The following is a 14,558-nucleotide window of genomic DNA, read 5'->3' as shown; positions in this document are numbered from 1 at the left end:
GAGGTGAGAGGCAACAACTGTTTACTCTGGCTCGCTAAGACAAGAACGCGCGCGGGGGAGGCTTCCAAGATCCCGTGATTCACCACAAACGCGCTAGTGGAATCGAGCCAGGAATTTGTCGGTGTCATATGAGGGAAAGGAATACCGTGGAGATGCGAATAGTACTGTCCTTTAAAGCGTCTGCCATGTTTGCTTTGCTCTGCGCGGGCGAATGACCTATCAGAACTCTCGTTGCAGACCGAGAATTCATTCGATCGACTTCGAATGAAGAAGAAAGGTGAACGGAGCTACTGGTAGATACATCAATAAATACCCGATCTAGTGCTGCTGTTTACCTTTTCTCGCTTGGAGCCGCTGCGCTTTGGCGAGCCAGGGATGTTCCACGACAAAGCCACCAACTCCTCATGTATCATGACCCCTCTGCGATAGCAGTCTTTTAAAGAAATACAAGGATTTGACTGATACTCTCGAACCATATCTCGCTCTTTAAAGGCTCGTCTTTAGCTTTTGCTTGTCACGAGACCGGAACTATCAAGGCGCAAAACATCATCATTGTCATGTAAGTCTCTGAGTGAAGTCGACGCATTACGAAGGTCGGATAAACTCTACCTAACATGTCGTCCGCCCAAACCAACTGTCAAGAGCATCTTTCCCTCAGGCAATATGCACTTCTTCCTCACCTTTCCCCTTTCCTCCAAAACGCGGAATCACCCATCCTTAAACGCCTCGCAAGCCTTCGTCAGCAAAGCATGAGCAACCCCATTCTCCCAGCCAAGGTTGTGAAGTAGCACAGACGAACTGCCCTGCTGAGGATGAGGCACCAACGCCTCCATGATCAGTCGCCAGATGAAAATCCCCTGGTCGAAGTTCTCCGCTCCCTTGCCCACCCACCCGAATCTCAAGATCTGGCCACGCATGAGCAGTCCCCAGCCGCCAGGGACCACGTTTGTCTCTCACCTTTCAGATCTGTGTAACTAGCCTTTTGAGATTTGCATTTTGCACTACGGATACGGCCCTTTCGTCTTCTACCCAAGTCTCATGATAGATAATCTATTTTTAACAAGAATCATCAGCTCAGCTCGTATCTCGCAAGGAGTAGTCCCTATGGATCTTACCCTCTATGCAAGCTTGTCGTACAGTTTATTGCCTTCTACAAGGCAAGCGGGGATCTCAATTGACTCCGCCATCGTAGTTGACCGCTACAAGACTTCAGATAAGAGGTAAGGGGAGGGACATTCTTGTAGCTAATAGCAAAAGAAACAGAGAAAAGCAGGAATGTCAAAGGTGCTGTGTATTGTCTCACAACCTCTTTCTGTTGTTTTATAGCCCCCTTCCGCCATACAACCCAATTCACTTGTCCACCTTATTCTCCCCTAAAATCTCTTTCTGCTTCTTTCTCCCCCAAAACCCCATTCAAACATCCAATCTCATTCACTCGTACACCCTATTCCTCCCTTAAAATATTCTCTCGTTCTATCACACGCCCTTGTTAACGGTGACCAAGTGCCGACCCAGACTTTCAAAGCAACATACTATATATATGAATAAAAGCAATCTCTTCCAGATTCCCAGCACTCTGGTAATAAATACACATCCATCCTATCCTTTTCCAGAATTCCAGCTCAATGACCCTTGAAATCCAGCACCGTATTCCCAGCCATTCGGCTATACCATACTCTTATTCGGGAAACCTCCGGCCGCATTTCGAGGAGCGCCGCTTCTGCTACGCAGCAAATCGAAACTTGTGATGCGCGTCGGTTGACAATGAATGATATATTATGACTTACGGCCAAATAAGCGAAGAAAAAGGGGGCCAGGCCCGGCACGTGCCGGCTATACACCCTCCTATCGATCTTAGCAAGTCCGAGCTAGTCTGACGAGCATAAAAATGTTTCCCAAGTTGACCAGATTTTAACCTCCCAATGTCAGCTAGGAGAATGGAGGCCAAAAGAACAGAGCAGGTCGAGTACTGGAAAAAAATTGCGAGCCGAGGAACAAAGTGGCGACAATGTAAAATTCTTTACCCGGATACCTACCTACTCTGCCTTTATCATGTTCAGCCAGTTAAGAACCATCATGGCCTTCACCAAATTGCCCTTCATGTCCAAATGTACCCCATCGTACTTATTACTTTGGATACTCATGTTCCACGTGCCGAGATGGTCCAGACCCCTTTCCTTCGCCAACTGAAGTCTGGGTCAATTCGCTGGAAAAAGCACAACGTTACGGACAGGATCGAGCACTAACCATTCCGACTGCTTCCTCGAAAAGCATCAAGGCCTTGTTCCCTTGAGTCACTATCCAATCGTCGGGCTTCTCTTTCCCGGCCGCATTGGGAGTTATGAAGAGGCCTGTCCACTCGGATCCTAAGATATCACGAATGGCGCCAATTACACCGTCCAGCCAGCGGACGGACATTTGGAGATCGAGGTTACTCCAGAGCCCGTGGCCCAGAATGACTGCAATGGGCTTCTTTCCAAATGTAGTGACGTCTTCCTTCAAACGCCTGATCTCGTCCTCGGGGATCGGGTACTTCACGATCTGCTCCACTATGGGATGTTAGAAGCATATCCAAAGGGGAGTGAATAATAAAACTGACTGATAACGTTGATGTTGTTTGGACAAGAAATACTGGCAGGATCATTTGCCATCACATCCGCCGTTTTGTATATCCCCTGGACTGAGCAAGCCTTGACATCAAACTGCTCGTTGCAAAAACACTCTCTCCTGTTACCCCATTAGCATGGCCCCATTTAGTCAGTCTCCAGCTCATCCATCTCCCCTGATACCACCATTTGCAGGAACATACCTTTCCTGTAACGAGAAGTTCCAATCCGTCACAGCCCCGTAGCCCAAATCCTTCCTTACCAGCACATTCAAACTCCCAGTAATATGCCTCAGCATCGAATCTCCTACCAGCACAACTTTCTCGAAGCGTCCCAGAATCTCACACACCTCCTCCGTGCTGAACCACCGCATATCACAGCCTCGAGGCATGTAGGGGGCATCGTAACCGATCCTTCCACCTCCAGACATGGCTGCCAGCATTGAAGCGCGGTCGGCGCAGAGCGGGCTGAAAGGGGCGTGAAGATCTAGAGAGGAGATATCGCAGATGTTGCGGAATTTGTAGGATTGGAAGACATCGGTGCTATCGGGGATGCGGTAGGGGCTTGCCTCGGGTGGCTGAAAGGCGGCGTAGGGAGTGGTGGTGGCAGTGGCAGTGGTGGAGGTGGAGCTGTAGATCCGAAGATCAATGGGCTGTAAAAGGTAGGTTGAAGAAGGGATCAGGCGGCGGATCATGACGAAGAGGCCCAGGATGGAGAGGGCGAAGACGATCTTTGCATGTCCATGTCTGAGCCGGAATAGTGGTATTCGGGGAGGGCGATTGGTGGCCCATTTGAGCCGGGTGCTGGTGGGCGTGGAGGGGGTTGTGAAGGGATCGTCGTTGGTCTGTATCTGTGGCCGCTGCCACATGTTGTTGTTGTTGTTGTGGCTGTGGCTGTGGTTGTCCGAATGTCCTTGTTGAGATAGGCGGAGATGAAGGTGTTGGTGATGGTGTTGAAGAGAAGTAGAGGGACAAAATGGGGAACAGAGAAAGGGGAAGAGAAAGAGGAGAACAGAGGGCGCTCGCTTATCTCAATGGAAAGGGGCACGGCACCACTTGGGAAGGAAGGAGCGATAGCCGAGCTTCATAACACTAACTTACTCACTCACTATTACCCAGGATGGATGAAAATGCAGATTGAACCGGGACAGAACATCCAGAAAGTTTCTTGTTGCATCTGCCATATTAAATATATATACGATACAGCCTTTACCGAATACAAGGGATATCATCTCATCTTCGACTCCACCACGTCCCCAGCGGGTATGCGATAGCCTTCGCCATGTCATAACCCCAGCCATACCAGCCTCGTACGCGCTCAACCGCGTTCAACACTGAGACGAATCGACGTGTGAAGGTATCTACTCGCATAGTTAGTAAGTCAATCGTCTGCAGTCAGGTAAGCAGATCAATCACATACCAACTTCCGTAAAATCATCTCCAAGCACTTCCCACACAGCCTGCTCCGAGACGCCCTCATTACTCTTCGGCAACAGCTTCCACTTGCCGTCAATCTTGACACGGGGTCCAACCACAAGTGCTTTGCCGTGGATGGAAGCGTCGGCCATCAGTCGAGTCCCAGCAACGACGACATCTTCGGATTTGCCCATCGCGCCTCCAGCGAGAAGGACCCGAGCGGGAACGGCGATGAGGGGTGTGTCGATGAAATAGGGGCAGAGCACTTTGTTATGTTGATTAGCATGGTATCAGAGGTAGACGGAAAGAAGAGTATCTCACTGTTGATCCGAATCCCCTTGACAAAACTCGTAGCCCTCAAGCTCCTCTACAGCCCGCAAGTCAGCAACTCTCTCTCTCTCTCTCTCTCTCTCTCTCTCTCTCTCTCTCTCTCTCTCTCTCTCTCCCATCTCATCCTCATCTCTCCCAACCTCACTCGTCGCCTCGAGTAGATATCAAACTCACAAACAGGCCTAAAACCGCATGCTTACTAGCCGCATACTGCACCAGGAAAGGAACCGGCAACAGGCTGGCCAGACTCCCAATCAACATGACATGCCGGTCCCTCCCGTCGTTCAACGGCAGATAATGCATCGCCAGATGCGCCGAATACATCACGCCCGTCAGGTTGACATCGATCGTCTTGAAGGCAGGCTTTGGCGGCTCCTCCTTATCCATGCCCTCCGGCTCCGTGAAGGGGGTCCCCGAGTCGGTAATGCCCGCATTGCAGACCACGGCATCGATCATCCTCCGCGGACTCAGCTTGACCGCCTCCCGAAACAAGTCGACCTGCGACTGCCAGTTCGTCACGTCGCAGTGCACGTAGTGCGCCGTGCCCGCCACGCTCTTGTCCTCAGCTATCTCTGCCGCGAGAGATCGGCCCAGCTCGTCCGCGACGTCCCCGATGATGATATGTGCGCCGTGCCGAGCCCATTCTCGACAGAAGCCCGCGCCGAAGCCAGATGCGCCGCCGGTGATGATGATTGTCTTCCCTGCGACGCCGGCGGGGTCAATCGGAATTGACATGTCGAGGCGGGGGGATTCGCGGACCATGGCCGAGATGTTGTTGGGGTCTCTGGGCCGCGGCGGCGGCGGCACCGGCATGGTGATGGGGAGGAGGGAATTCTGGTGAAGCTGGAGGATGAGGGCGACGAGGAGGACGGCGACTGGAGATGTCAATAGTCCACGGGTGGTGAAGGAGGTCTCGTAAGGGGGCCTGAGTAGCTAGCCAGCTAGCTGGCTGGTTAGCTGGCTGGTTAGCTGGGTAGCTAGCTGGCGGCAGACTGGCGGCAGACTGGCGGCAGACTGGTTGCATATTTTACGCACAGTTATGGTGCCCTTCAGGAGTCTCGGCGCGTCGAAAATCCGGGGTCGCGGGTCGATCAGGGGGAATAACTCTGACTGCTTGGTGCAACATATGAGGCTGTCACATCTCGAAGGAGATACTGTAGATGGAATCCCGCTGACATATCAACTGTTTCTACCCATCTCCATCTGTACGAACGCCTGGAGGTCCGTTCTTGTCCTCGAAGACGCAAACAACACGGGTCCGAGTCCTAGGAGAAGAATTTCGTCTCAGATGATAGTAGATTATTTCCCTGAATATAGACATCCCATGGTGTGAGAGTTTCGGCGTCCGAATGCAGACATTCCACAGCCCAGCCAGAGCCAGATGAAAAGAAAAATCTATATATCATACACACACAACGGCACAGAAATGCAGCCATCCCAAACGCCATCCCAGTGTACACCCAATGCCGCGCATACGTATGCATATGCGGAAACGCTATCATGGAATCGTGGCCAAAGGCAAGTCTATCGTATCTTCTCGTCCATCCGCTGCCCATTAAGGTATCCAAGTCAAAACCGCGATGCTATCTCGGGGACCATCCTCCTTCGCCGGAATCTTCTCACCGGGCCCAATCCATCGGTCGTCGCCCCAGCTCTTGAAATATACCTGCTTCACTCGCCCGTCGCCTTCTTTGCGGGCTGCAAGTAGTTGCCACCCCTTCTTCTTGCCTGTGTGCGCCAAATTCTTGCGCAACGAGCCGTAGAACATGTTGAACGTAACGTCTTCCAGGTCCGGCTCTTTCTCACCGTGACCGCCCGCGCTGAAGGTATGCTCCATCTGCAAAGGATCAAAATCGATCCCCTGAGGATAATGCGCAACCGAGTAACCGTTGGTGACAATGTAGTTATCCTTGAATTGGAATCTTTGCAGCACACAAGCTTCCCCACAGGCGTCGGATACCACGTGCATCTGGTCCGGGATGAAGCGATGCCAGGACTTGAAGTGGTGGATGGAATGCATGGTGTGGCCGGATTCGTAGACACCGGATGGATCGCCGAACTGGTCGGCCTGGTGAAGTGTGGGCATATAAGTGAGCGAGATGTCCGTCAAGTTGGACAAGCAGTTGTAGAGTAGTCTGTCTCCCTGGTCGGAGTCCCATACAAACCCTCCCATCTTGCCCTCCTCCTTATCCAGGCATGGTAGGGATACGACCTTCTCGGCAGTTGGCGCAGTCAGGATGATGCCACCCCCGCCGTATGCGAATGGGGCTCTATTTCTCAGGAACCAGTCGGCGCGCTCTGTGAAGGTACCGATGTAGAAGGGGTTTTCGGGATTATACTGGGACAGGTGCTCCTGAAAGTCGTGCATACGCGGGAAGAACGTGTCGTCGTCCATGAGGACCAGGTACTTTCGATGCGGCCGGGTCGGATGATTGTACAGCTTGTGGACTAGGTCGACGTATCTCCCGGCCATGTTGAGGTCGGGATTCGAGTGCACCACAGTGGCATTGATGCCCGCCGACTCGAGCGTCTCCGCCGCGGCGACCAGGTCCCCGTCCGAAGTCTCAAACAAGGCCAGGATCACGCCTGCCCCATTCGAATGGCCGTTGCCGTCGGTGAGCCAGCGCTTCCACTCCTTGAGTGGGGAGGTCTTCTGATCCTTGAACCGGGCATAGGTAGTCGAGGCAGCAAACAGCATCTCGGAGGCATCGATCTGGTCGGGGCGCGGCGACTGCTTGATGTGCACATTGACCACTCGGCCGGCGGGCAGGGACGCCATTTTGCTGATAGTGATGTTGGAGAAGGAGTCGGGGAAGAGGTTGTCGTCGATCTCCGTGATGGATTTGCGCTCGGTCTGGTCGGGCACGTAGCGGATGGTGCGCGAGGCATATTCAATGTCGGGGCCGATCTTGTGGTCCTTCAACGCCTGCTTGACGAAGGAGAGGTCGTCGGCGCCGCCGTGGCTGCCCGAGGTCGTGAATGAGCTGCCGAAGGAGGAGTCGGAGAGGGATGCGAAATCGGCAAAATTGGGCCAGAACCAGAACACGACGAAGAGGCCCGCGGCGGCGGCAAGCCAGCGCTGCAGAGGAGTTCGTGGTAACATCTGGTAGTAGGGATGGTAGAGCGGTTGAAGGTAGAGAGGGAGAGCGGGAGAGGGGGGGAGAGGGAGAGAGGGAGAGAGGGAGAGAGGGAGAGAGGGAGTGAGGGAGAGGTATAGGTATCGATGTATACCTAGGTGACCGAACAACAAGGAGGCCAGGGGATCAGGTAGTATTCAGTAAAGAAGACATGCCATTCGTAGTTGAAGGGGAAAAGAGAGGATGTTGTTGTTGTTGTTGTTGTTGTTGTTGGTATGGTTGTTATGGTTGTTGAGTTGGAGAGGAGGAGGAGGCTGAAAGATGAAAGATGTGAGGTCTCACTGCTTGATGGGGAAAGTGAAGATTCTACTTAAGTAGAAACAAGTTGCACTTGCATTACCGTGGATAAGATTGCGCGAGCCCCTATCCTGTCTGTTATCTGTCCTGTCAGCTGATCTCCAAAACAAACCCCCAGAAAACATGGGACAACCGTGACGTCTTTTCTCGACATCTCAAACGACCGGTACCAACATCGGATATCTACGGATTCATGCACATACCGGTATACGTTTGCGTATATAGATATTTATACATATACAAACTTTTACCTTCCTGGCTAATGTACTGACGACGGTACCTACCGGTACTTAAGGTTAGGTAACTTTATGGACGTGGTGAAAAGTGATCGGGTCACGTGACAAGAATACCGCCAAGCCAGGTCCGTTCGGGATTGACCCCTGAGCCGGCTCGGATCGTTCCCGATTTTCTCGATGAAGGAGCTTCTCTGCGCATCTGAAGCCACATTATCACCATGTTCATGCCTAACGGCCGAGAAGTGATTTCGAGGGCGGTGATCATTCGTTCGTTTCTATTTTGTCTTTTACATTAGTTTGTTTTGTTATGTTTTGTTTAGCGGCCCTAGCCGAGGGTCGTTGGCGCTTTCCCACGCGTCTCACGATAGCTCTACCGGTACCTCTGATGTATTGACAAGTTACCACTCGATTCGTGCTTACCTGACTTGATTACCGTGCTGTACTGTACTGTACTGTACTGTACTATACTGTACTGTACTTTACTTGTCCGTACTTTACATGCTCTTCCTCTTTCTCGGCTGGAATTCTTCTCCCGTCTCAACATCACTTATTCTGTCCGTCAACTCCGTGTCTGAGACTTCGCCCCAATATCAATATAACATCTGCATATAGAGCTTGATATGCTCTCTGCACTTCCAGCCTGCAAAGTCGGGTGAGTTTTCACATCAATCCGTTTCGAGTCCAGCTCAGCACGGTCTACTGAAATGACACTCCTTGACCAGCCCGCCCGCGAATAGATGGATATGGTTCCAGGTCGGCCAGGGAACAAACATGAAAGTATTCGAGATTGACAGCGAGAAACTCAGCCGCGGCTCTTCACTCTTCCACCAAATTTTACCCTAGCCAGCCGAAATACAACTGAACCTCCTCAGATGCGCAATTCCGTCCGGAATGGGAATAGAACAGGGGACAGATGGGGTATTCAGCCTACCAGGTGAAATGCCCGACGATTTCGCGCAAATCGCTCAATATTTTGAACCGGGTACACTCCCAGATCAAGCCAATACTCTCGATCCCATCATCAGCGTCTACGACCTGAACCCGGGCGTGATGCAAGACCTGCTTAACATGCAGCTCATGAACGCCCCCTACTTCCACTTATCCGCCCAGGAGACCACATTCAAGCCCTGCGAGTTCCACGACCACAAGTCCAGCGACCCTTGCCATATTCAAAAATCGAGAACCGAGTTCGACCCCGACTTCTCGCGAGCGGGCTCGACTGGGTGGTTGGGTGAAGGTTCTGCAGCTGATGCCACCAGGGCGAGCAGAAAGTGCACTTCCATGGTAAAGGGAGAGATACTGGGACGTATATCGAAGCTAGCGTGGAGGCAGTGAGATGACCTCGCTTCCATTTTTCGGCCTGGGCTACTCCTGCGACTGGCAACCCAAAGATCAAGAGATATAAGCAATGGAGTGGGCAGCAGCAACGGAAAGTGATTGAGAGGCAAGAGTCAACGTTAGAATAAGAATAACGTCAGAATCTTGAAAATTCCCAGAAGTGGCGAATGATCGTTAAGCGCGACGTCGGCCGCATACACAAAGCTCAGTCGCCGGCATTGATGTGCAGTGTCGAGAAAGTCATAGATTGCTTGTAGTCTGTCCATCCACCATGAGAGGGAGACATGATCTATTGTAGGCCTTCCAGCATTGAACTCGGACAGCTTGTATATCCTCAAGTGATTCTCGAGTCCGTCTTTATTATGCAGCCGTCCCTTTCATTTCCCTTCAGCTCCCGCTCTCCTTTTTTCGCTCTGTCAATCCATCCTCCGTGTACCCAGTTGTCGATGCTTGCATCTCATAGCTTTGTCTCAACCACATCCTGGTCTCGATTTTTTTACCCTGAAAGGTACCCTCTCGATGCAGTCTTCATTATTCCTAGTTATCTTTGCACTGTTATTCAGAGTTGCGATAGGAATTACTCGGGCGTATCTGAGAAGGGTGCTGGATGGATATCAATTCTTAACCATGTATTCTCGTGGGATTGGATATCTATTATTTTTTTTTAGCTTACGCGTAATGTGTCTGATGTTGGATCTTGAAGTGGTATATTTTCACATTTTAGCATTTTCATCTCGAGTATATATACAAGTCGGTAAAAGGTCTACTTTATTCCCCACTCGTACAAATCTCGTTTCGTAAGACCGTTATCACGATCTCAATCGCTACGCCCTAAGCCATCTTCACTGTATGGCTGCCCCCAACCTCTGTTTCCAAGTAGACAAACGAGCCCTTCTTCTCATTCACCTGGATGGTGGGAGTGCCCTCCGTTGTCCCCTTACCGATCGCCGCGGTTCCTAGAGTCAACCACACCGGACCTCCATTCCTCGACACAATCGTGGCGTTGACAAGCTGCCCTTTCTCGTCCCAGGAGATATCAACTACGAACCCGCCACGGCCTAGCAGGCCCGTGATGGAGCCTCCCCCCGTCTGCGCCCACGTCTTGGGTAGAGCAGGCAGCAAGCGCACGAGCGGAACGCCGCTCGGGTTGCCCACCGTTGTGGCTTTCATGCTGGCGGCGTCCGGCGCCTTCGACGACGACGGCGACACCAGCTCGTGGCTCTGGAGCAGGGCCTCCGCGATCCCGGCCGTGAGTCCAAAGGTCGAGTCGATCTGGAACGGCGCCGGCGACAGATCCCCGAGCAGACTCTTGGCGTGGGTGCTGGTCGTCAACAGGACGTCGAGCATGCGGGCGACGCCCGTGGCATTAAACAGCCGCGCCGAGATGGCGATGGCCCAGGCCTGGCTCCACCCGGCGGGATCGGTGTCGAACGACAGTCGGCGGTTGAGGGACTTGCGCGCCGCTTCGAAGAAGGTGGCGTTGGCCGAGGTGATCTCGTGGCCCGGGTACAGGCCCCAGAGGTGGGAGAGGTGACGGTGGCCCGGCGCGGTCTCTTCGAAGTCTTCGATCCATTCCTGGATGCCTCCGTACCGCTTACTGACCATGAGCGGTGGGAGACTCGCCCGTGCCGCCTCCAACCGGTCGGCGAGTGCCGTGTCTTTTTTGCCCAGGACGGACTGGGCCTCCAGCACGATCGAGAACAGCGCCCGCAACAGGGAGTTGTCCATGGTTGGGCCGGCTGTCATGGCAGCCGTTCCCCCCCCCCCGTTGGGTATGCGATACACGTTCTCGGGGGAGACGGATGGGTTTGTGACCATCCACCCCTTGTACGGGGTGATGAAATCCAGGAAGAATGCCGCGGCGTCGACCAGCGTGTCGTACTTCTTCTCTAGAAGAGTGGCGTTGCCCGTGAAGAGATAGGTGTCGTGGATGTGCGTGACAAGCCAGACGAGCCCGGTGGGCCACCACGTCGAGAGCGCCCAGTTGTCCACTGGTGCCGAGTCGCCCCAGATGTCAGTGTTGTGATGGCAAACCGCGCCGGCTGCCCCATACATCTTCTGTGCGGTTTGCAGACCGGTTTGGCGGACGTTCTCGATCAGCGAGAAGAGAGGCTCGTTCAACTCGGCCAGGTCTGATCCGGGGTCGTTAGCCATCGTGCCAGCTGTAGCAGAGCAGGCCCGGGTTCTCGCCTTCACTTACTTGTTACCAAAGCGAGCCAGTGGTTCATTTCTAATGCATCCCATCCAGTGTCAACGGTTAGCAACACTCGACACGCGACGAACATACAGCAGGATTCTTACGCGTATTGATATTGATCGTGTATCTCGACCCCCACTGAGGATTTGGGTCTTTGTTCCATATGCCTTGTAAAGTCGGCGCCAGGGTGCCTTGTCTCGCACTCGAAATCAGCATGTATCTCCCAAACTGGAACGCCAAAGCGACAATCTCGGGATCAAAAGCCGCCCCCAGCCCAGCTACGCGAGCCGAAGTCGCGTCCTTTTTCTGCTTTGCGGACGAAGTCCCGAGATCAATGGACACCCGCGACGCCAGACTCTGGTAGTCTTCCACATGAGCCTCGCGAATGGACTTGTACGACTGCGACTTCACCGACTTCAGGTCGCTCTCCACTGCGGCCCGGGGATCCTCTTTGCGGAAGTCGGTCCAAGCAGAGAAGTAGATCCATGCCTCGTCCGCGCCCTCCACCTTGACATAGTCGCCAATGGTGTAGACTCTCCCTCCCGAGGCGACAACGCTGGCCCCCGCGGCGAACACGACAGGTTTCACGCCTCCACTACCACCACCCATCACGATCGTGTCGTTCCCGACCTTGACACTATAGTCGACCCAGCGATTTAGTGTACCCCCACGGCGCAGGAGGATGTTGAAGTCCACGGCGCCAGCTTTGTCTGCCGAGATCTTGATGGCCATGACCCCGGCTGGGTTGCTCGCGAGGTACTCGCGCTGGAACGTGACCCCGTCCACGCTGTACTGCAGGCCGGCAGTACTGTCCTGCAGATCCAGCCAGCGTTCGTACCCGGTCACTTTGGTGCCGTGATTCATGACCAGCTGGAGCTCACCGAGGTAGTCGTAATGCCTGGCGGAGACCGGATTCCCGACGTAAGCGAAGGACGCAGTGGTTTGCCCTTCTTGGAATCGGCCCTTGGACACCGACGACTGGATGTTGCCCATGTCTGAGAACACCATGGATCAGTCCCGTCTCACGTTGATCGCATCCACGGTGGTGAGAAGAGAAAGAAGGGGACCTACACGCCGACGCGTCGGGGTTGACGCGATCTATCGGCCCTCCCGACCAGAGAGAATCCTCGTTCAGACCCAGATACTCCTTCTGAGCTGATCCTGAGAGGGCCGCTCCAATGCGGCCATTGCCAATGAGGTACGAATCGCTGAAGCCCCCGGCCGGTGCCGAATCCCACAATCGCAAAGGAACGGATGCGGAGTTCGGCGGAGAAAGCTGTGCTCCGGATGTGAGAGGGAAGAAGATCAGAGAGCTGGCGACTATCGCCCGGGGCGAATATAAAAAGGCAGCAACCATCTCCAAAAAAATAAATAAAAAAAGATGCCGCCGGAGTGGGAAAAAGAATAAATGAATGGAATTGATCTGGGCTTCTGGGCTTCAGTGAATGAAGGTAGTGCAGCGACAGACGGCCCCTTGAAATACTCAGGTACTGAGCAGGAAAGAAGAAAGGTTATATAATTACACAGACAGATAAGAAAATCCCGGATCGATTGATCGCATTTTCTTTCCTTACGATTATTTTCTCCGTCCCATCCTGCCATCTACCGCTCACCCCCTTTCTTATCCATTCGCGATACTGTATCAAAGAGAAGGGGAGGAAGCGCGGTTAATGTGCATTTAATCCGCGTATATATACCCCGCGTGCCGATAGCGAGGATCAGTATATGCATGTCTCTTTAGCCTATATCATTTACCTCACGCATTTCCCCTGGAAATACGGAGCATCATAACTTTGATATCGTAAGATAAGCGAACCAATCGATACGTAGTATTTTTCCAGACAGGCGAAGGCAAAGGAAGAAAGTAACCCGATGAACAGGGCTGACAAGGGAAAAAAAGAATCGCTCAGAATGTGTATCGAGTGATTGGTATCCTGATGAATATATTAATCGCTTGACCATGTCCAAAACTACAGAACCACTTCTGGAGGGGGATGGAGTGTTATAAGTGAAGTTGTAATAGTAGGACTTGACGTCGCAACTTCAAGGGCCTTTCTTTAAAGGGGGCGAAACAATTATATCCTGCGAAACAATCACTACTATATCTCGCGTCGCTTCTAAAATAGCGAGGAAGTCAGATATATATTTTAATTAAATATTAACTACTCTCCCCCCCCTATGAATACTTTTCAAAGCTGAATCCTAATAAGTTGATTGGTTCAAGCCTTGGTAAGATCCCTTGTGAAATTATACTTTCGACATTTATTCATGGGAGGGGAGAGTACATAACTTAATAACCAAATATAGATGTTACAGCCAAGGAAAGGTAGTATTGTAGTAGCTATCAATCTGTACGCTACGTAGTCTGAAAGAAAGACGAAGGAAGTAAAGAACTACAATACCAGTCCGAAGGTATATATATTCCTTGAGGCGGGATGTTATATGACCTCGGCTAATCAATCTAGTCAACCAGAACCCCTTGCCGGGACCGTAACACTACCCCCCTCCCAAAAACTGCGTCTTCGCAGTCGCAAGCATAAGTCAATCGCCTTCCAGCTCGGTACAATCATCTTTACCTTCGTTATAAGCTTCCAATTAAAGAAATAAAGTACGTACTAGCCCTTTGGCTTTAAGCTGAGCCAAATGGAAACGGCGTAAAAGGTATAAAGCAGTCATTGCGTTTAAGCAGGAACTGTTACGGTCCTGGCAAGGGGCTGATTGATTAGGGTTGGATTAGTCAGCCGAGGCTAGCGGCTGCTCAAGCTAGCGGCCGTCTATAATGTAAGACCTCGGCCTCCTATATTATAATTCTTTTCTTTTTCGTCTTTCTTTCATATAACGTAGCGTACAGATTGATAGGCGATATTCCTTTCTTCTTATCGCTAGCTAGTATGAACGCTTGTTAAGTATATCTTAATACTTAAATAACGTTTTCGCAAAAGAATATATAAAAATCTTAACTATTCGATACCTAAGCTACGCGTAGATGCTATTGAATAAGG

The 14,558-nt window shown here is 52.1% G+C and overlaps 5 protein-coding genes across 5 annotated transcripts; 1 reads left to right on the top strand and 4 right to left on the bottom strand.

The window, feature by feature from the left end:
- Window positions 1-2,036: 2,036 nt before the first annotated feature.
- L3040_005884 (uncharacterized protein) lies at window positions 2,037-3,474 on the bottom strand (the record flags this gene model as incomplete). Its single annotated transcript, XM_007297700.1, has 4 exons — window positions 2,037-2,186; window positions 2,248-2,549; window positions 2,600-2,727; window positions 2,810-3,474. 4 exons carry the CDS (start codon window positions 3,472-3,474, stop codon window positions 2,037-2,039), a joined length of 1,245 nt encoding a protein of 414 aa, XP_007297762.1.
- A 364-nt stretch (window positions 3,475-3,838) lies between these two features.
- L3040_005883 (uncharacterized protein) lies at window positions 3,839-5,477 on the bottom strand (the record flags this gene model as incomplete). The annotated part of the gene is made up of 5 exons (XM_007297702.2): window positions 3,839-3,966; window positions 4,026-4,286; window positions 4,343-4,388; window positions 4,526-5,226; window positions 5,387-5,477. The coding sequence occupies 5 exons, from the start codon at window positions 5,475-5,477 to the stop codon at window positions 3,839-3,841; spliced, it is 1,227 nt and encodes a 408-aa protein (XP_007297764.2).
- A 429-nt stretch (window positions 5,478-5,906) lies between these two features.
- On the bottom strand, window positions 5,907-7,454 carry L3040_005882 (uncharacterized protein; the record flags this gene model as incomplete). Its single annotated transcript, XM_007297703.1, has 1 exon — window positions 5,907-7,454. The coding sequence occupies one exon, from the start codon at window positions 7,452-7,454 to the stop codon at window positions 5,907-5,909; it is 1,548 nt and encodes a 515-aa protein (XP_007297765.1).
- A 1,187-nt stretch (window positions 7,455-8,641) lies between these two features.
- Window positions 8,642-9,356, top strand: L3040_005881 (uncharacterized protein; the record flags this gene model as incomplete). The annotated part of the gene is made up of 3 exons (XM_007297704.2): window positions 8,642-8,673; window positions 8,744-8,774; window positions 8,865-9,356. The coding sequence occupies 3 exons, from the start codon at window positions 8,642-8,644 to the stop codon at window positions 9,354-9,356; spliced, it is 555 nt and encodes a 184-aa protein (XP_007297766.2).
- An 834-nt stretch (window positions 9,357-10,190) lies between these two features.
- L3040_005880 (uncharacterized protein) lies at window positions 10,191-12,913 on the bottom strand (the record flags this gene model as incomplete). The annotated part of the gene is made up of 4 exons (XM_007297705.1): window positions 10,191-11,491; window positions 11,560-11,589; window positions 11,661-12,551; window positions 12,628-12,913. The coding sequence occupies 4 exons, from the start codon at window positions 12,911-12,913 to the stop codon at window positions 10,191-10,193; spliced, it is 2,508 nt and encodes an 835-aa protein (XP_007297767.1).
- Window positions 12,914-14,558: the final 1,645 nt, after the last annotated feature.

The sequence above is a fragment of the Drepanopeziza brunnea genome (assembly GCF_022702325.1).
Source record: "Drepanopeziza brunnea f. sp. 'multigermtubi' strain 214-2 chromosome Unknown ctg10, whole genome shotgun sequence".
In the NCBI taxonomy this organism is placed as follows: domain Eukaryota; kingdom Fungi; phylum Ascomycota; class Leotiomycetes; order Helotiales; family Drepanopezizaceae; genus Drepanopeziza; species Drepanopeziza brunnea.
This window is presented reverse-complemented; position numbering and strand designations above follow the sequence as displayed.